Below are 17,309 nucleotides of genomic sequence, written 5' to 3' on the forward strand. Positions count from 1 at the left end.
GTGGTAGAGCACTAGGCTCAGGAACAGCACCCAGATCCTAAGTTCAAAACCCACCACTTCAAAAAAAAAAAAAGGAATGTAATTTATTATAAACATTCTTAATTTTTTGTTGCTTAGAAATAAGAACACTCTAGTTACCGGTAATACTTTAACAAAACATCTTACCTTTCTGTACCTTTCTTTCTAGGCTTCCAAGTGCTTTAACATGTATTTCACATGCCTATCCTATAGTGTTGGAAGAGGGATTTCGGAATTTCAAGGATGAAAAAATGGAGATTGTAGAAAGTGACTTAAGTTTACTTTAGAATCAAGATTTCAAAGTAAAGGCAAAACATGCTCATTCTGGGGGCCAGGAATGTGGCCAAGTAGTAGAGTACTTGCCTAGCATGCAAGAAGCCCTGGGTTTTATTCTTTGGTACCACACACACAGAAGTAATGCTGTGACTCAAGTAGCAGAGCATTAGTCTTGAGTAAAAGTGCTCAAGATCAGTGCCCTGAGTTCAAGACCCAGGACTGGCCAAAAAATAAACAAACCCAAGAAACCAAACGCTCCTTCTGTAACACTCAAGAAATCGATAAGACAACCAATAAAGACTGTTTTTAATTTTAAAATTAATATGCTGCCTTTGTTTCATTACTGTATTAGAATTTATTTGGAGCTGTCAGCTTGATATCTTGAGAATCTACCCACCCACCAATCCTCTCAGAGGGGCAATACAGGCTAAGGTTTACATTTTTTTCACAATCTGCCCCATGTTTGTTCAACAACTTACCTGCTTTCTAAAGCTCCAACAACTAAAGCAATCAGGTAGCAGGGTATTGGAACCTAAAGGGGGAAACATACATAATACATGATGTGTTAGCGTCCACAAACAGTACTCAGACAATTCATATTTACAATGAAAACAAATGTCCTTTTGAAGCTCTAACCATTAGAATGGATTACTCTCCTTTTGTACTTCTCAAATAGTTCGCAATTTTAAGAGGCCAAATAGTTCAAAACTATGATGCAAAAATATTTGAAACCCTCTAATTCCCTCTTATTCTACATGGAAGGAAAGCATCTGTGAAAGCCATCTTGATAGCCTAAAAGCTACACTAACCATTTCTCCAAAAGAGGTCTGTAAGAAAGCAACTTGGTTTTGTCTTTATGGAAGGTTCTCTCCATTTTCAAAGCATTTTCATTCCCTAAATTCCTTTACATTTTAAATCATTAATAAATATATGCCAAAGTTAAGACAGCTTGAAATCCAAGAAGTTAAGATGGAAGCAAAATTGTTTCTGGTGTGATTATTAGCAGAAGAGACAACCCAGTTATACTCCCCCATATATGGGCACATGCATTCTGTTCATTAAAGGTCAAATATTCAACTCTAATTATTAGCCATGTAAGAATTAAAAACAAAAAAACCCATGCTTTTCTAGTCTAAGGTATAAGCAGTAATCAGCCACTTGTCCACATGGCTATTGGGCCAGTAAAGAAATGATGTAAAAGAACAAGAAGTCTGCCCTGCTACTGACTAGAGTGAGAGCAATGGAATCTGGTACTCTCTGATTTGCCTATCCAGCAATTATCTTTCTTCAGTACTCATAGTATTTCCCTCCCTCCCTCTCTCCCTCCCTCCCTCCCTCTCTCCCTCCCTCCCTCCCTCCCTCCCTTCCTTCCTTCCTTCCTTTCTGCCAACTCTGAAATATCAAGAACTAGTGTGCTGTCTGGATGAGTACAGCTCTCTGTAGTTTCCCATTAACTGAAACAAAATCTGGACACTACGACCTTACCTTTTGATTGAATTTGTATATTTTCCTGCCTGGATCTTCTGGGTCAGGTGCATCTCCATCTCGAATAGCACTCATAAGTGCCACCAGTTCTTTAGGTACAGATACCTAATCAAGAAGAAAAATCACTTCCAGTTATAAATCCAAATGTCTATGGGTCTTAATTTACAGTTGTAAAATAATATCAATTGTTCTTGATCATCTATATAATAAACAGACTACGAGCACAAAAAAGTCATTGTAAACAGAATCTGCCATATGTAAAGCTGTTTTCTTTAAAAGTGAGTATTAAGTGAGGTGCTGATGAGTCATCTGTAATCCTAGCTAGTTGGGAGGCTGAGATCTGAAGATCAAGGTTCAAAGCCAGCCTGGGCAGGAAAGACTCCATCTCAACCAACAAAAAAGCTGGGCACAATGCTTCACACTTATCAACCTTAGCTACAGAGATGCCTAAATAGGAGGGCCATGAGCCAGGATAGTTCAGGTACGACCCTACCTCAAAAATAACCTAAATAAAAAGGCTGAGGATGTGGATGAAGGGGTAAGGTACCTGCCTAGCAAGCTCAAAGCCAAGCGTTCAAATCCTCAGTACCACCAAGAACAAAACAAAACACTAACAGATGAACAATAACAACGAAAATAAAAACAGGAAATGGTCCTAAATTCTTGTAGTTAGATACAGAATTCTGAAGTCCTTTTTTAAAAAACATTGAATGGGCTCCATTTCCCTTTCATATTTGCAATGCTAAAATGGCTTCTGAAGCATACATTTATATTTAGGTCCTCACAGATTTCAGGTAAAGATTTCATGAAACAATTTCTAGTTCTAAAACTCAAATGATCATCTCTGCTTAACATATCGACCACATTTACTTAGTCTTCAATACAGTTAGCAGTCTGTGGCATTTACCTCTGCACTGTAAGTTAACTTCACAGAAGGAGTGTCCTGGCAAGGAAGAATTGCTCTGCAGTGAATGGCCTGAGAGAGGGTACAAAAAAAAGGAATAGTGAGTCCCATCCCTAAAACACTGAGTCATGAAGAAATTGTTACAATCACAGCAATATTCATAGACATATTCTTTTCAAAAATAAATAGATTTCTCCTTATAATCCATGGTCAACCTTTACATTTCAGTGAAGCATTATGAATCTGTCAGGCAATGTTGCTGCTCTGAGCTCTGCAGAACAGGAGCAGCCAGTGAGCACGAGGAACCAGAGTGAGCTCCTGGCTCTCAGGAGCACTAAAGAAGGAGGGCACTGCACACGAGCTTTCTAGAGGGTCTAGGAAGACCTACAATGAAGAAACCTGCTTAATTCGTTACACATATTTTAGCATGAAACCTGTTTTTCTCTGTTAAGTTACAATCTAATGGGATCCTAGTGTTCTCAGGAAAGTTGCTGGAGAAATGTTCCTGTCTTATGGTTTCAATCTTGTAGCAAGGAAGGAAGGGAGGGAGAAAAAAGGAAAAAAGGTATCTCCCAATGCTTCCATTACTCAAAAAAAAGAAATAGTGAAAATTAGTTGCACAAAGGGGCTTCACTGCAGTTATTTATACCATGCATATAATGTATTCAGATCAAATTTCTCTCCTCCCTGTCCATCCATCCTACAATCATTCTTATAAGATGTGATATTAATTAATTCTCTGCTCCCACATCAATTTGTCATAAGTACTGGTTCCACAAAAAAGAATAGCCACAATTTCCTAAGCCTGACTATTTATAAGTGTGCATACGAGACAACAAAGCCAGGCTTTGTTGAGACAGTCTGCTGAGCTAAATGAAGCCTAACACTAACATAACATCATCAGCACCATTCTCTGTGAAAAAAACCTAGTCTTCCTTAAAATTCTCAGACTCCAGCTCTCCTTCCTTCAGATCTACAAGACTCCCCCAAAGACCATGGACTCCCAGATATCTTCTGGATGAAATACGCAGGATGTCAAGAACCATGTGGTTCTTTCCAAATGAGGATTCCCCAGTCTATGACTCCATGTGGGTATACGTGGCTATAACTTGGGTAAGTGATTGGGCAGTGTCAAAGGCATTGCTATATGTATTTGCCCAGGCTGGCTTTGAATCAACAATCCTCAGATCTCAGCTTCCTGAGTAGCTAGGGTTATAGGTATGAGCCACTGGTGCCCCGCAAATAGTATCATTTTAATGTGTTAAATAGTATCTCTACAATAAGTAAGTACATAAGAGAAATCTGGGAAGATTATGCTCCAAACTCAATGAGCAATGATGTCTAGAGAGGTTTAAGAATTTGATCTTTCAAGTTCCTCTTTTTTTCCCCCACTTTAAATCAGCATGTATTATTTCTGTTGTATTAATTTTTTCCTTGCATTTTATGGTCACTTTTTTTTTGGTCGGTCATGGGGCTTGGGACTCTGGGCCTGGGCACTGTTCCAGTGCTCTTCAGCTGAAGGCTACCCCTTGAGCCACAGCATCACTTCCAGTTTTCTGGTGGTTAATTAGAGATAAGAATCTCATGGACTTTAATGCCCAGGCTGGCTATGAACTGCGATCCTCAGATCTCAGCTTCCTAAGCAGCTAGGATTACAGGTGAGAGCCACGGCGCCCAGATATCACGGTCACTTATTGATCCTTACTCTATGTCAAGTTCTACACTAAGTACTGGGATGTCAATGAGAACCTAAATACTCCAATGACAGTGGACCTTTACTGTTACCAAATTAATGGGACTTAGTTTTTAAGACAATTCATGACTGCATAAATAGCAAGAACTATACACAAAGTATACCATAAGATTCACATGGGAGGTCTTCCTCATAAAACCCCATAAAACCCCCATGGAATGGGGGCTTTCTTTACAAATCATTCTTACCTGGCACTGACTAAAGAGATATGGGTGTTTCTTCCCAGAAGTCTGTTCGGGAGTAAGCCACTGAAGAGCAGATGATTTTGGAGATGTCTCAAAAGAAATTTCTATAACAACCTCTTGATTCCTATATGAAACAAACATATAAATAGGATATAAGTCCATCTAACTAAAATCTGATTCAAAATACATACACTGACTAATATAAGCAATACGATATGAGGTCTCAGTACTGACTGAAAATGAGCTTTAAGGATACACAGATTAACAGATTACTTAAATGTGCCTCTTGCTTTCCCATCTGAATGCCAGCCTGTGGGTCTTATTCACATGACTGCTCTATTGTTCTGGTGAATGTTAACTGATGTGATATGGTTGTGATATCGATTAGTCTTTTTTTTCTTTTCTTTGGTGATACTGGGGATTAAATCTAGGGCCTCATGCTTTTTGGATAAGTGCTTAACCACTTGAACTATGCCCCCAGTCCATTTGATTTTATTATTTTAAAGATAGGGGTTTGATAACTCTGTCGGGGCTAACCTCAAATTTGCAATCCTACAGCTAGTCTTTTATGACAGGGGAAAGTGGAAGAAGTAATATTGCAACTTCTATTACCATAGTGGTGGATGCCAGCACATGAGATAACACAGTGCTGGTGTGAATGCAAAATGTTCCTGACCAAGAGGAAAACTAGTTGAAAATCAAGAAGAAATATTCATAAATTTGTAGCGTTAAGTTTGTGTCTGTTATATCTAACAATAAAAGAAGTATGCCTGTATTTAATCTCTTCTTTCCTGTAATTCATGCTTATTACATTTTACAGAAGTATCTGTCTATGACAGATTGGAAAAAACAAACACTGGTCCTTAACCCAGCAATTCAAAAGCACCAAGAATGAGGAAGTAGAAACAACTCTGAAGGGCCAGGAGTTTGGCCTACTGGTAGAGTGCCTGCTTAGCATGCACAAAGACCTGGGTTCAATTCCTAGGTGCTACATACATACAAAAAGCTAGAAATGGTGCTATGGCTCAAGAGGCAGAGTGCTCCCAGAGAAAGTGTAAGGATGGTGCTCAGGCCCTCAGTTAAACCCCTGATACTGGCGAAAAAACAAGACAAAACAAATCAAATATAAAAGGGGAAGACAGTATTCATACTTGCTTAGGGCGATAGGAAGGGAGATTTCCATTGGTGATCCTTTGTAACTTTGTTTTTCTCCAAGGGTATATTTGACTTCTTGTCCATTGATAACCACTTTTTCTACTGTAAGGTCTTTTGTATCCAAAGTCTAAAATCAAATGAGTATATTAAATAATAAGAAAACAGCTTTATATAATGGAAAAAATAGTGTTAGGTATAGGGGTAACTACAAGGATTATGGAACTAGGTAGGTACAAGAAGAAGTTACAAGAATTAAAGGAATCAAAAGGTAGTCAAGGACTCATGGTTTTCTGAAACATTTTATGTTCTAAGATTTAAATATATACTGAGATAGTTACACAAATTTTAGACTCTAAGTAAATTAAATTAAATTAAAATGACTTTTTAATTCTGCCTGCTGAACATACTTTTTCATTTTAACTTAAAATCTGACTCATCAATACATCTTACCATGTATTTCTTCCTAGGATTTATATAACCCAACTCTGATAAATGTATTGTCATATAAGTAATACTCACCCAGTACACTCCTAAAATATACTTTCCTCAAATTTTTGTCCAAATAACAAACCTTGGCACTTGTTAAGCAAATAAGCAGACTGGGTATCATTATCATTATGTATCTAGATACAGTTGAAGGCAGCTGGGACTGAATGGAACAATAGAGACCATATGTACTGGCCATGACCAATTAGGGATGACTTCTTTGGACAGGAAGCATGGCATCAAAAATCTGAGTAGCTTAATCCCAATAGTCCTCTTAAAATAGGACTCTTGGGCTGGGAACGTAGCTCAGTGGCAGAGCACCTGCCTAGCATGCATGAAGCCCTAGGTTCAATTCCTCACCACCACATACACAGAAAAAGCCATGGCTCAAGTGGTAGAGTGTTAGCCTTGAGCAAAAAGAATCTCAGGGTTGATGCCCAGGGTTGTTGCCTGAGGTCAAGCCCTAGGACTGGCAAAAAAGAAAAAAGGAAAAAAGAAAAAAATTGGACTCTGATTATTTTTCAGCTAATGTCCTGTTCAATTTCCCTATGCCACCAAACTGCTTCCAACCTAAATGTTTTCATTTTTTGTGACTCTACTTAGTTATCATCCTTCCCTGTTTTTCCTCTTCTCGTACTGACTCTTACACTCAGGGCCTGGGGCTCCTCAGAGTGTCTTCCCTCATGGCTGGTACTCTTCCACTTGAGTTACACTTCCAATCCAACACTGTAATTGGAGCAAAGAATCTCTTGAACTTTTTCTAGTCCACTGACTTCAAGATTTGCAGATCTAAACCTCCGGAGTAGCTAGGATTAGAGGCCACTGGTACCAAGCCTCCCTCCTTTCTTTCTTAAACCCCAAGGTCAATATCCTGTATGGCTGCTACTTTTATTTCCTCATCATCACTTCTCCTTCTCTTCAATCTGACTTCTGGCTACTTTGATAGCAAAATGAATTCTCCCTGGGTCTACAAGATAACTTTGTAATAATAGCCTTGAACTCTTGTCTGTTTGTGAGGTATGCTACTTATCGGAATCTCTTTTACACATAAATGGTTCTCCTACTTGTCTAATGCTTCTTCCTTCTCCTTCTTTGGAATCCTTGCATCTGTTCTAGCCTTGGACCTTTGATTTTCTTACTATACTCTCCTCCAATCCCTGGCCTTCACTCATACCCACATACTCCACTAATACCTGTGCAGATAACTAACAATCTATTTCTCTCTCTCTTTCCCTCCCTCTACCCGCTTCTTCCTTTTTAGAGTTAGGGTCTTTACCTTGTGATTCAAGCTGGCTTCTAGCCTCAGACTCTAGAATGTTGGGATAATAAGCATGGTCCAACTCTACCCGTCTATTTCTGTAACTGTATTCCTGTCCATGGGGGTAGCAGGACATCACTTCAATATTTCCATTGGGGTGTACAACCTCATATTCAATAGGTTTCTAAAAACCAAAGTCATCATTATGACACTTAAGTTCACTTCCTTCTTTGATTTCTGGTTTCTGTTACTAAAGAGCCACAAAGTACCAAAAGGTTGAAACACTCAACCCACAAGTTACCCTCACTTCCTTACTCTTTACAAGCAATTATGTTTGTTCTCCCTCCCTCCCCACTCCCCCCCTTTCTCTCTGATCTGGCCTGGGAAAGTATTAGGAGTTAGAATATATATATATGCCATTTCCTAGTTGCTTCTCTTTTGTATTAAGTTGTTCATGGATGACAAGCTCACAAAGAGTTACAAAGGCAATCACTAAATTCCATTCCAATCTCACTAGAGTCAACAATTTTTGTTTGGGAAAGAAATTCCATACTATCTTAATTTTCTCTGTTGTTTCTAAATTCTTCTTTTCTTCTGTAAGAGCAGCTAAATTTGCTGAGTATCCCTTGCTTCGATTCCTCAGTACCACATACATTAAAAAAAAGCCAGAAGTGGTGCTGTAACTCAAGTGGTAGAGCTCTAGCTTTGAGAAGGTCCAAGGACAGTGCTCAGGCCCAGGACTGACAACAGCAACAACAACAAAAACCAAGAATATAATTTGAACATCTATGATTGTAACAACTCATTTTCATATAAACCTTAAAACTTAAAGACAAATTCATCAGGTCATTTCCTAGTGGGATATATTCTGTTTTCTGTCTTGTCTAAACTTCATACCTGTTCAGAATCAGAAGAGCTAATTATTATAATGACTATTTTTTTGTCACCTAATCTTCATAGCTATTTGCTACTAACCATTCACTCGTCCTAGTATTTAATGTACTGTATTATAATGACTTGTCTGAAGTTGCAGAGACAGAAAATGTCACTTACCTTGGCATTCTGAGGCTTCAGACACTGTTGTCTGAAAAATGCTAGATGTCAATTAATGCACGAAGCAATCTCTGAACCCAAAGCAAACAGGAATGCAATTTTTAAGCTGTATACCTCAAACCGTGCTCAACCCTTATTCCCAAGTTATCTAGTACAAATCCAAGATACTTAGAAATGATCTAAGAAATAGCCCTACTGGGGCCGGGAGTTTGGCCTAGTGGTTAAAGTGCTTGCCTAGCATGCATGAAGACCCGGGTTCGATTCCTCGATACCACATACATAGATAAAAGCCAGGAGTGGTGCTGAGGCTCAAGTGGTAGAGCTCTAGCCTTGAGAAAGTCCAAGGACAGTGCTCAGGCCCCGAGCTCAAGCCCAGGACTGGCAAAAAAAAAAAAAAAAAGCCTTACTGAGTTATTTTGGATATAATCTAGCATATCACACAGTATTTCCTATGAACAACATACTAAGAAAGGCTGTACTTCTACGTAGTCAGTCAGCTACTGGGTCAGTTGCCACAGTCACTTGCCATGGAATATATTTAACAGATTGATTCCTTTTTTGTACAAACTGCTGTCAATTCTACAGCAAACTTCTTCCCCCATCCCTCCAGCTCTGGGACTTGAACTCTGGGTCTGGGTGTTATCCCTGAGCTCTTCAGCTCAAGGCCACTGCCTTAGCCCTTAAACCACAGTGCCACTTCTGGTTTTCTGGTGATTAGAGATAAGAATCTCATGGTCTTCAGTGCCTGGGCTGGCTTTGAACCACTATCCTAGGATCTCAGCCTCCTGAGCAGCTAGGATTATTGGCATGACCCACCCATACCCAGCCACAGCAAACTTCTTTACACTATTTTTATTCTCTTTCCCTAAATTCCTAAATTATTTTTAATCTTATACTGTACATGCTATTGTCAGCAATCTCAAAATCTTACTGGAACAAAGCAGGGTTTGAAAGAAGAAAGCCTTACCCCTTGGTACAATGTGTCTGTTCATTCTACTCCTTATCTATAGTCACTAGTATCAGTAAAAACAAAACAAAACAAAAAACCACAGCATACATGTTGAAACTAAAACCAAGAAACACACCTTGCTGTGATTTCTGGCTTGGCCATTTTACTCAGTGGGGATTAGAGACCTGGCAGATGGAGGACCTACAGTCAATGCTTGGCACCTACCACTTCCTTGTGTCTCATCATGGCTATGACACTGTGATGCCTTCTCTGACCCACCAACAGAAAGAACAGCTAAACAAAACCCAGAAGCTGCAAGAACAGCTGCAAATGCTTTCAAGTTGCCACCAATTCTGAGTATTAGTGTAAATCAAGCAAAACTTGAAAAGGATTAGTAGAAAGCTAGGAATTATTCCTTTTAGAGGTTTTTTCAGGCATCCCAGCTCCAAATGGGGTGGAAAACCTGATGTCTTATCCCCAGGCACTGGCACTGGGTCTTTTATTGGTGGTGATGGGTGTGATGCCATAACACCATGGTGAAAACAGCCCTGTCACCAATGTAGTCCATATTAAGTTTGGTGGGGGGGGGGGGGTGTTACTGCTTTCCAATGCAATTGTTCTATTCATTAAACTTTTTGAATGGTACTGTAGTAGGAAGCTGAGATATAATAAGAAAGGAAACATCTTCAAGATTCTCTAGTAGGGGAAAGAAAACCTAAATTCAAATAAATATCAACAAGACTAGACTTTTGATCTGTCATAAATAAGCAAACAAGTATTAACATACGAATCACTCTCTTTGCATAACATTTGACCTAATTCTATCTAACTTACTAAACAGACATGCCAATCAAACATCATAGCTTAAAAGTCTTAGATTTGTCAAGATCTGAAGAACATTAAAAAAATGGGTAAAGTCTTAGATTTAGATATTCTTTTCAAAATTCTGACTCTTCTTAATTTATGGTATAGAGGTAAAGTTTTGTTGTTTTACTTTTACAAAACAGTTGGCAGTGCAATGTCACATTAGGCAATGATAGGCTAGCAATATTTTTCTTTTAACCGAAGTAGAGAAGACTGCCTTGAAACAGAACCTAACTTCAGCTCTGCTGGAGAAAAGCTATCAGTGCAGTAAAAGATAGCATAGTACTCTACTCCAAGACCAAAGTTCAAGCTTCCAGGAAGAACAGTCTTCTTGTTTACAATGCTTTTTTTCCCCCTTAAGTACATTGCAAATCTATACAAGAGTAAGAGAACTAGGTGCTTTATGAGTTCATATTAATGAGCTCAAAATAGAGATTATACAAATAGGAAAAAGATAGATAAAAACGTCCAATTGTTACCTGTACTCGGGTAATTCTGCCCAGTTATTTGACCTCCCTCATTTCCTTCTGCAATAACTGATCAGGGTGCTTATTGCTGTGCTTCCATCCATACTGCCTCACCACACTGGGAGACACTGTATACTCTCCTGCCCTGGCTGGAAGGCTGAACACAGCTTCTCACCTCCCTCATAGTTCTAAAACGTTCTTTAATGGAATTTTTCAGGTGAAGATTACCATTGGATAATAGGTGTAACACAGCACAGGTAAAGAAATCACGGAATAATACTCCATGATTCTAAACAAATCTTCATGCAAATGATCAGCAGTACTGTTTGCCAACAGTGCAATCATTACTTGCTCCTTGGAACTCTTCAAAACTGTAGCAAGGCATTCCTAGAAAGCTTGGCTGTCCCACGGGTCCTTAAATTAGAAGTGACAAGCAAGGGCAGAGAAAGAACCTTGAGAAATCACTATACCTAGACTTGGAGCTCAGAGACTGGAAGATTCAAAGCAGGGCCGAGAGATAGGTCTGGGGCTTGTAAATGACTGCAGGGAGATCTAGGAAACAGGGCACAGGACTGGACCCACTGGACCCACGGGACATGGGGCTGGGGAGCTCTGAAGAAGGTGGGCTGGAAGAAGTCTGGGAGGGTTCTGGGAAGTAGCCCAGGAAATGGGGGGAGGGGCACGGCGAGCGGAGGTAGACGGAGCTGCGAGCTAGGATTTCGGGGTGGGGGGAGGGAGCTGGGGGACTCTTGTGAAACCAGAGTGAGGGATGGGGCGCTAGGATGCGCCCAGGGAATGGGGTGGGGGGTGGGAGGGGTCCCAGGGAGGGGCTGAGGGGAAGGGACGCAGAGGCCTAAGTGGGGTTGGAGAGGGGATGAAGAGAGTGGGGCCGAGGAAGGGGTGCTGGGAGGCGAGTGGGGCGGAAAAGAGGTGCCAAGCCCGAGGAGGAGGAATGGGGGAAGAGGAGGAGGAATGGAGGAGAAGGAGGGGGAGGAGAAGGGGGAGGAGGGGGGGCTGCCCCGGAGCGGGGCTGTGGAAAGGACCGCGGCCGAGGGCGCCACGCTCTCCGGGTTCGGGGGGGTGGGGGTCCGAGAGGGGAGATGGGGGCACGCGACCGGGGCCTGGAAGGGAAAGGGTGGCCGGAAAGATGGGGACCCTGGACAGGCGCCCCTCGTACCAAGCTGCGCAGATTGTCCTCTTGAGACTGAACGGTGAGCGCGGCGGTCCCAGCCAGCACCCGTCGAGTGAAGTCGACGCTGCAGCGGAGGTGCAGGTGCTTGGTCTGACAGATCGAAGCCGGAGAGGCCAAAGAACACGAATCCACGACTGCAGGCATGGCTTAGGGAGATCTAATGCACGGAGATGCGAACCCCGATACCCGGCGGCCCGACTTGCGCAGCCAGACTGGTGGAGCGAGGGAGGTTAAAGAGAAGCGACCTCGCGGTGCACGCCGGGAAGAGAAGTCTCTTAAAGGCAGAGGAGCGCGAGGAGACCGCCGGAGCGAACTACTAATACCGTGATGCAGCGCGAGCGGCTGAGCGCAAGGACACCTGGGAGTGTTAGTTGGGGAGCACGGGGCGGGACGCGGGGTGTAGGGGGGCAGGTTGCTCTTGGAAGGGAAAAGAGGGTAAAGAAGGAGTGGGATGAAGGAACCGTGTAAAGTGCATCGGGGAGGCAAACACAAACACATTTTCTTTCCATGCTAATTAAAGAAGCCAAGCCTATTGGCGGCTGTCAGTAGGGCGGGGCAGGCAGGCGAAACAGGATAAAAGAGCTAACAAGAGCATGTTCCCCGTGCAGTTCCTCGTTAGTATAGTGGTGAGTATCCCCGCCTGTCACGCGGGAGACCGGGGTTCGATTCCCCGACGGGGAGGCACTGGATGTTTTTCTTCTCACTCTTTAAGATTATGTTTGACTTCCCATCGTAGCAAACAAGCTTATTTCTGTCCGTTGTAAATATTTTTTGCGAACATTCCCTGACCTGGGAAATCCAAAACTGGCTTAGTCAATTTTTATTATTTTAGGGACTATAGCAACGAATCCTGTGATAGAACTGTGGACTGGCCCTGAGAATTTAAGAATGCCTTCTTTTCGGCAGAGCCACATAGTAGGAACTGGAGAAATGCAATGAGATAGATTTCAAAGAACAAAACGGATGCGTGGGGGACCACGTTGAAGAACTGTAACGTGAGCAGTGGCTTGCATGGACAGGTTGATATTACCGAGGAAGCACTGATGATGTTAAGAGAACTGGAAAGATCAGGAGAAGGAAGAGAACTGGGGAACTATTAAAATAGTACGGAGGGAGGGAGGGAGGGAGGGGGGGGAGAGAGAAAGAGAGAGAGGGAGGGAGGGAGGGAGGGAGGGAGGGAGGGGGAGGGAGAGAGAGAGAGAGAGAGAGAGAGAGAGAGAGAGAGAGAGAGAGAGAGAGAGAGAGAGAGAGAGAGAGAGAGAGAGAGAGAGAGATTCTTAAGAAATGGATTCACAGATTGAGAGGATCCAACCATGAGTCACAGGGTTTTGTTTGTTTGTTGTTGTTGTGTGTGCCAGTCATAGACTTACAAGACTATGTGGAGAAGACAGATGGTAAGGAAGATGTTAAGTTCCATTTTGGACATTCACAGTTTGAGAATCTATGGAAGTCAAAACAAAGATGACTGTGAGTCACTTGAACTTTCCAATCTCTAGCTCTGGAGATACATCAAATAGATGTGAAAATGTCCCATAATGTGGTGCATAAGCCAAGAAGAATAATCTGAGAAGTTGGAAGTTGGGAGAACAGAGTTTAATTTATACAAACAGGTAGGGGGAGCAAAGAGTATGAAATCAACTGGAAAGAGCCAACCAATGATGTCAAGTACAGTCCAGCCAGCCATCAATCCAAGAAGTAAAAGTTTTCCTTTGGATCTGGTGGTGGGATGAGAATGAGGAAGACCACAGGTTTGTGGACCTTTGCAGACTTTTGTAGTTTGATTGAAGGTGAGAACCAGAGAGTGTGGACTGAGCAGTAAAAGAAAGGAGAAGGAACATAAGTCACTCTTTCAAGACCCTTGGCTAATGTGAAAGGAGAAGATGAAAAAACAACAACAACAAAAACCATCTCTGACGTTGCTAAATCTAGAGTGACAGATATGACGCAATTGAATCAATGTTATCAAATAGTACACAACCAGATTCTAGTTCATATTTAGTACATAGGAAGGACAGATGGTTTTCATGAATTTCACTGTTATCATCAACAGATTGTTGGTAATCAAGAGCCCACAGGGATTCAGTGCCCCTGTGTTCAAGAAAAGATGTCCACCCCTAATTAAAATGAACTTCTCAGTTGATGATAGGTGTATCAGAAGATAGTTACACAATAGGAATCATTTGCTAAGATACCAGTGAACCCTCCTAGTAACACAGCTGCAATCGAGGCATGGGGCCAGGAGCAGAGATGGGTTTGGGAAAGAACAATTCTACTAGTTAATCCAAAGCCCTTATACATTCTTTAGCCCTTATACATTTCTTATTCCACCAGTTGACTCTTTATAGCATGTACTTCCTGCCTCATCTCACAGAATTGCCTAACATGCCTTGAACCAAGTTATTCGAGTCACTTAGCTTTCATATTCCATGTGACAAACACCACCCATATAGTATAAATCCCTCAACCGAATTCTGTGTGTTGGTCAGCAGTGATATTTAACATCACACAGTGACAGAAACACAAGAGTCTTTTGGTGGCTATTCGGCCTTTTAGGACCTGATTCCTGCTTCTTTCTTCTCACCTTCTGCCTACTCCTTCAGGCTATCCTAGCCCATGGGTATGCTTCCTCCTATAGGTACTCTCTTATCTCTCCAAGATGCTTTGATCTTCGTCCCTGTCTCCAAATTGGCCTGGAAATGGCCATTCCAGCAACTTCAGTTAGGAATGAGAGGATAAGTGGGGTAGACATGGAGGTGACACGGAAAGCCCTATTGACCTGGAGAAGGCTACAAAAAGATGTTGAGAATCTTAACAGATATCCAGGGCAGGACCCACTGCTGTTAAACAGAAACTCTTGCCCCACGGCTTCTCTGAAATAAAACTGTTCACTGAGCAGTTACAGATGTTAGCAAGGCAAAGGCAGGTTGCATAACTTCCAATAGCAAAGCTAAGCAGCACTAACAAATGCCTGTCATCTGAGCCAAGAGAATTTTTACAAGGAAGACTGGGGAGGAAGGTGAGTTTGATAAGGAATAGTTACTTCTGCATTGTCTTTAGTTAAAAATCTGGGGAAATGACATGCACAAAGGAAGCAGTGGTACCTGAAGCCCAGACCCAAGGATTTCAAGTTGAGGTTATAACTATAGCCAGGAATGTGCAACAGTGTTTGACACAATAGGTGTCATAATTTCCTTTATCTCTTCCTGGTCCCCTCCAGCCTTTGTAATAAAATGTAGGACATCCCAAAGTTGTTCTTTTCTTTTTTTTAATTGTAAAGCTAATGTACAAAGTGGTTACAGTTACATAAGTTACTGAGTGTATTTCTTTTTGATCAGTGTTGCCCCTCCCTCGTTTTCTTCTGCTTTCTCCTCTGCCTCCCCCCTCCCCCCAAGTTGTAAAGTTCATTTCCAACAGAGTGAGGATCACTGCTCCATCGGTTTACCTTTTGTCCCCTCCCCATTTCTGTGATCTTCCTCCCCTTCTGCAAATCAGATCAACTTACATATAAGACAAAGGGTACAGAAATCAACACATAGTTGATATGCCACAGGGCATAAACCAAAGGTGAGGGGAAAGAAAGAAACAAGAAATGACTGCAAACCCAGAAATGAACTCAACGTTTTTCTCATATTGCCCTTTTCTCTCTGAGAGCATAGATAAGATCCAGGGAAGGGTACATAGCAGGAGATATGGATGAGAAGAAAGAAAAGAAGATTTCAAGTGGATCTCTCCTACTGTCCTTTTTGTTGTTGTTGTTTCTGCTGCTTTACGAGTTTTGAGAGTTGTTCTAATGCTTGTTATAGGAAAATAGAGCAGGAGGAATCAATTTGAGGTGAAGGATGGTGGCGTAGCTCACCTGTTACTAAAAGTCACACAGGTGAACCTTGACTCTTCTGGCTTGCAAGAGATGAGTTCAGGCAAGACTGGAAGCATAATGGAAACAATACAGGCTACAGGGCAGCTGCGGGCCTTGGTAAGTCTCCAGAGCCCTTTTCTTTGTCTGAGTGGGCTTTTATTCAGATCAGGGTTAAGGTGCAAGTAGTCTTTTGAGAGCATTCTGATGGGCAGTTTGATTGACAGGTATAGCATGTACACATGTACATCTGTGCATGCCTATCATAGAGATCAGCTAGACTCAAATCTAGCTCCCAGGTACCATGGGACCAAGGGGTCGTGGCAGAGTCATCTTCTTGCCCCTCTCACTGGGGTTCTGCTTGCCTGCGAGGACATGGCACCAGTCATATTGTCCACATCTTTATTAGCCCCTTGTGGTGGAACTTACTTAAATGGTCATTCAATGAAGCATTTGCTAACCTCAGATCTTTCTTAAAGATCAGGAAAAGTACTTCCTGTGGGTGGATCTGAGTCTTGGCAGGGACCACAGTAATCATATCTGTTGCCCTGGTAACCATGGCCTGATATTTGCTTCCTACCTCAGGAGTCACTAAAGAAATCTTGTTAAGATGTGGCCAAACTTAGCATCATTTTTGAGGCATAATCTTCTTCTGAGAAGATTAGATATAAAGTAGAAAAGAAAAGAGAGGAGTTACGGATGATACCGGACCTTTTGGCCTGCAAAACAAAGAGAATATAGTTTCATTAACCAAGAATGGGACTGGGGGTTGTGAAAGAAGGAAACTGGGGTGGTAAAAGGGTAAGTTAGGAGTTTCATCTTTTATGTAATAAGTTTGAGGCATCTCTCTGTCATGTGAGAGGGGATGTTATGTCAGCAGTTAGAACTGAAGAAATATTATAAACTGCAGCTAAGGAAGCCACAGCCACCTTCAAGAGCTTGCAGGACTGGGGGGGTGGCTGCAGTGAAGGCATGCTTTCCTAGCCTGTACAGCACTTCATGTCTTCAGTATGCAGTGTTAAACTGGGAAGGGCAAAGGAGATCAAATGCATAGGTACCTGCCCACCCTTCTCAAAGCTTTGCCCAAGGGTATGACTTCCACACCCAAGCAGGCAAACCTTTTGGGAAATGGCCACAAAGAGATGGCCTCAGTGCTTGTTACCTGGTAACCCCACCTCACTGGTCAATACAACCCCAAATTCCAATGGATTTCAAGCAAACCGCCCTTGTCCATCTGCTTGTGTCGCTGAAGCCTGATTCTACTTGGTTACTCTTTACTGTCTTCTTACCCTTTATTGTTCTTTTGCTGCACCCGAGGTACTGTCCTGTTCTTAAGGACAAGAACTGAAAAACATCTGGAAACACTTCTTTGCTTGTTTCTTTTGTTTCCTTCATAAAGAAGGAAGCAAAG

At 41.9% G+C, this 17,309-nt stretch overlaps 1 protein-coding gene across 2 annotated transcripts in view; it reads right to left on the bottom strand.

Annotated features, from left to right (window-relative positions):
* The window catches only part of Lta4h (leukotriene A4 hydrolase), a 30,881-nt gene extending 18,623 nt beyond the window's left edge, over window positions 1-12,258 (bottom strand). For both annotated transcript variants that reach the window (XM_090328438.1, XM_090328439.1), the window contains exons 1-6: window positions 12,031-12,258; window positions 5,773-5,903; window positions 4,625-4,745; window positions 2,687-2,755; window positions 1,780-1,884; window positions 774-826 (exon numbers count right to left, since the gene is read on the bottom strand). In XM_090328438.1, coding sequence (XP_090184564.1) covers window positions 774-826; window positions 1,780-1,884; window positions 2,687-2,755; window positions 4,625-4,745; window positions 5,773-5,903; window positions 12,031-12,189 — 638 coding nt within the window. In that variant the 5' untranslated portion in view covers window positions 12,190-12,258. The remainder of the gene's footprint in view (window positions 1-773; window positions 827-1,779; window positions 1,885-2,686; window positions 2,756-4,624; window positions 4,746-5,772; window positions 5,904-12,030) is intronic.
* Between the last annotated feature and the right edge of the window lie 5,051 nt (window positions 12,259-17,309).

Source organism: Megascapheus bottae, chromosome 2, assembly GCF_031878675.1.
Source record: "Megascapheus bottae isolate mThoBot1 chromosome 2, mThoBot2.hap1, whole genome shotgun sequence".
In the NCBI taxonomy this organism is placed as follows: Eukaryota; Metazoa; Chordata; class Mammalia; order Rodentia; family Geomyidae; genus Megascapheus; species Megascapheus bottae.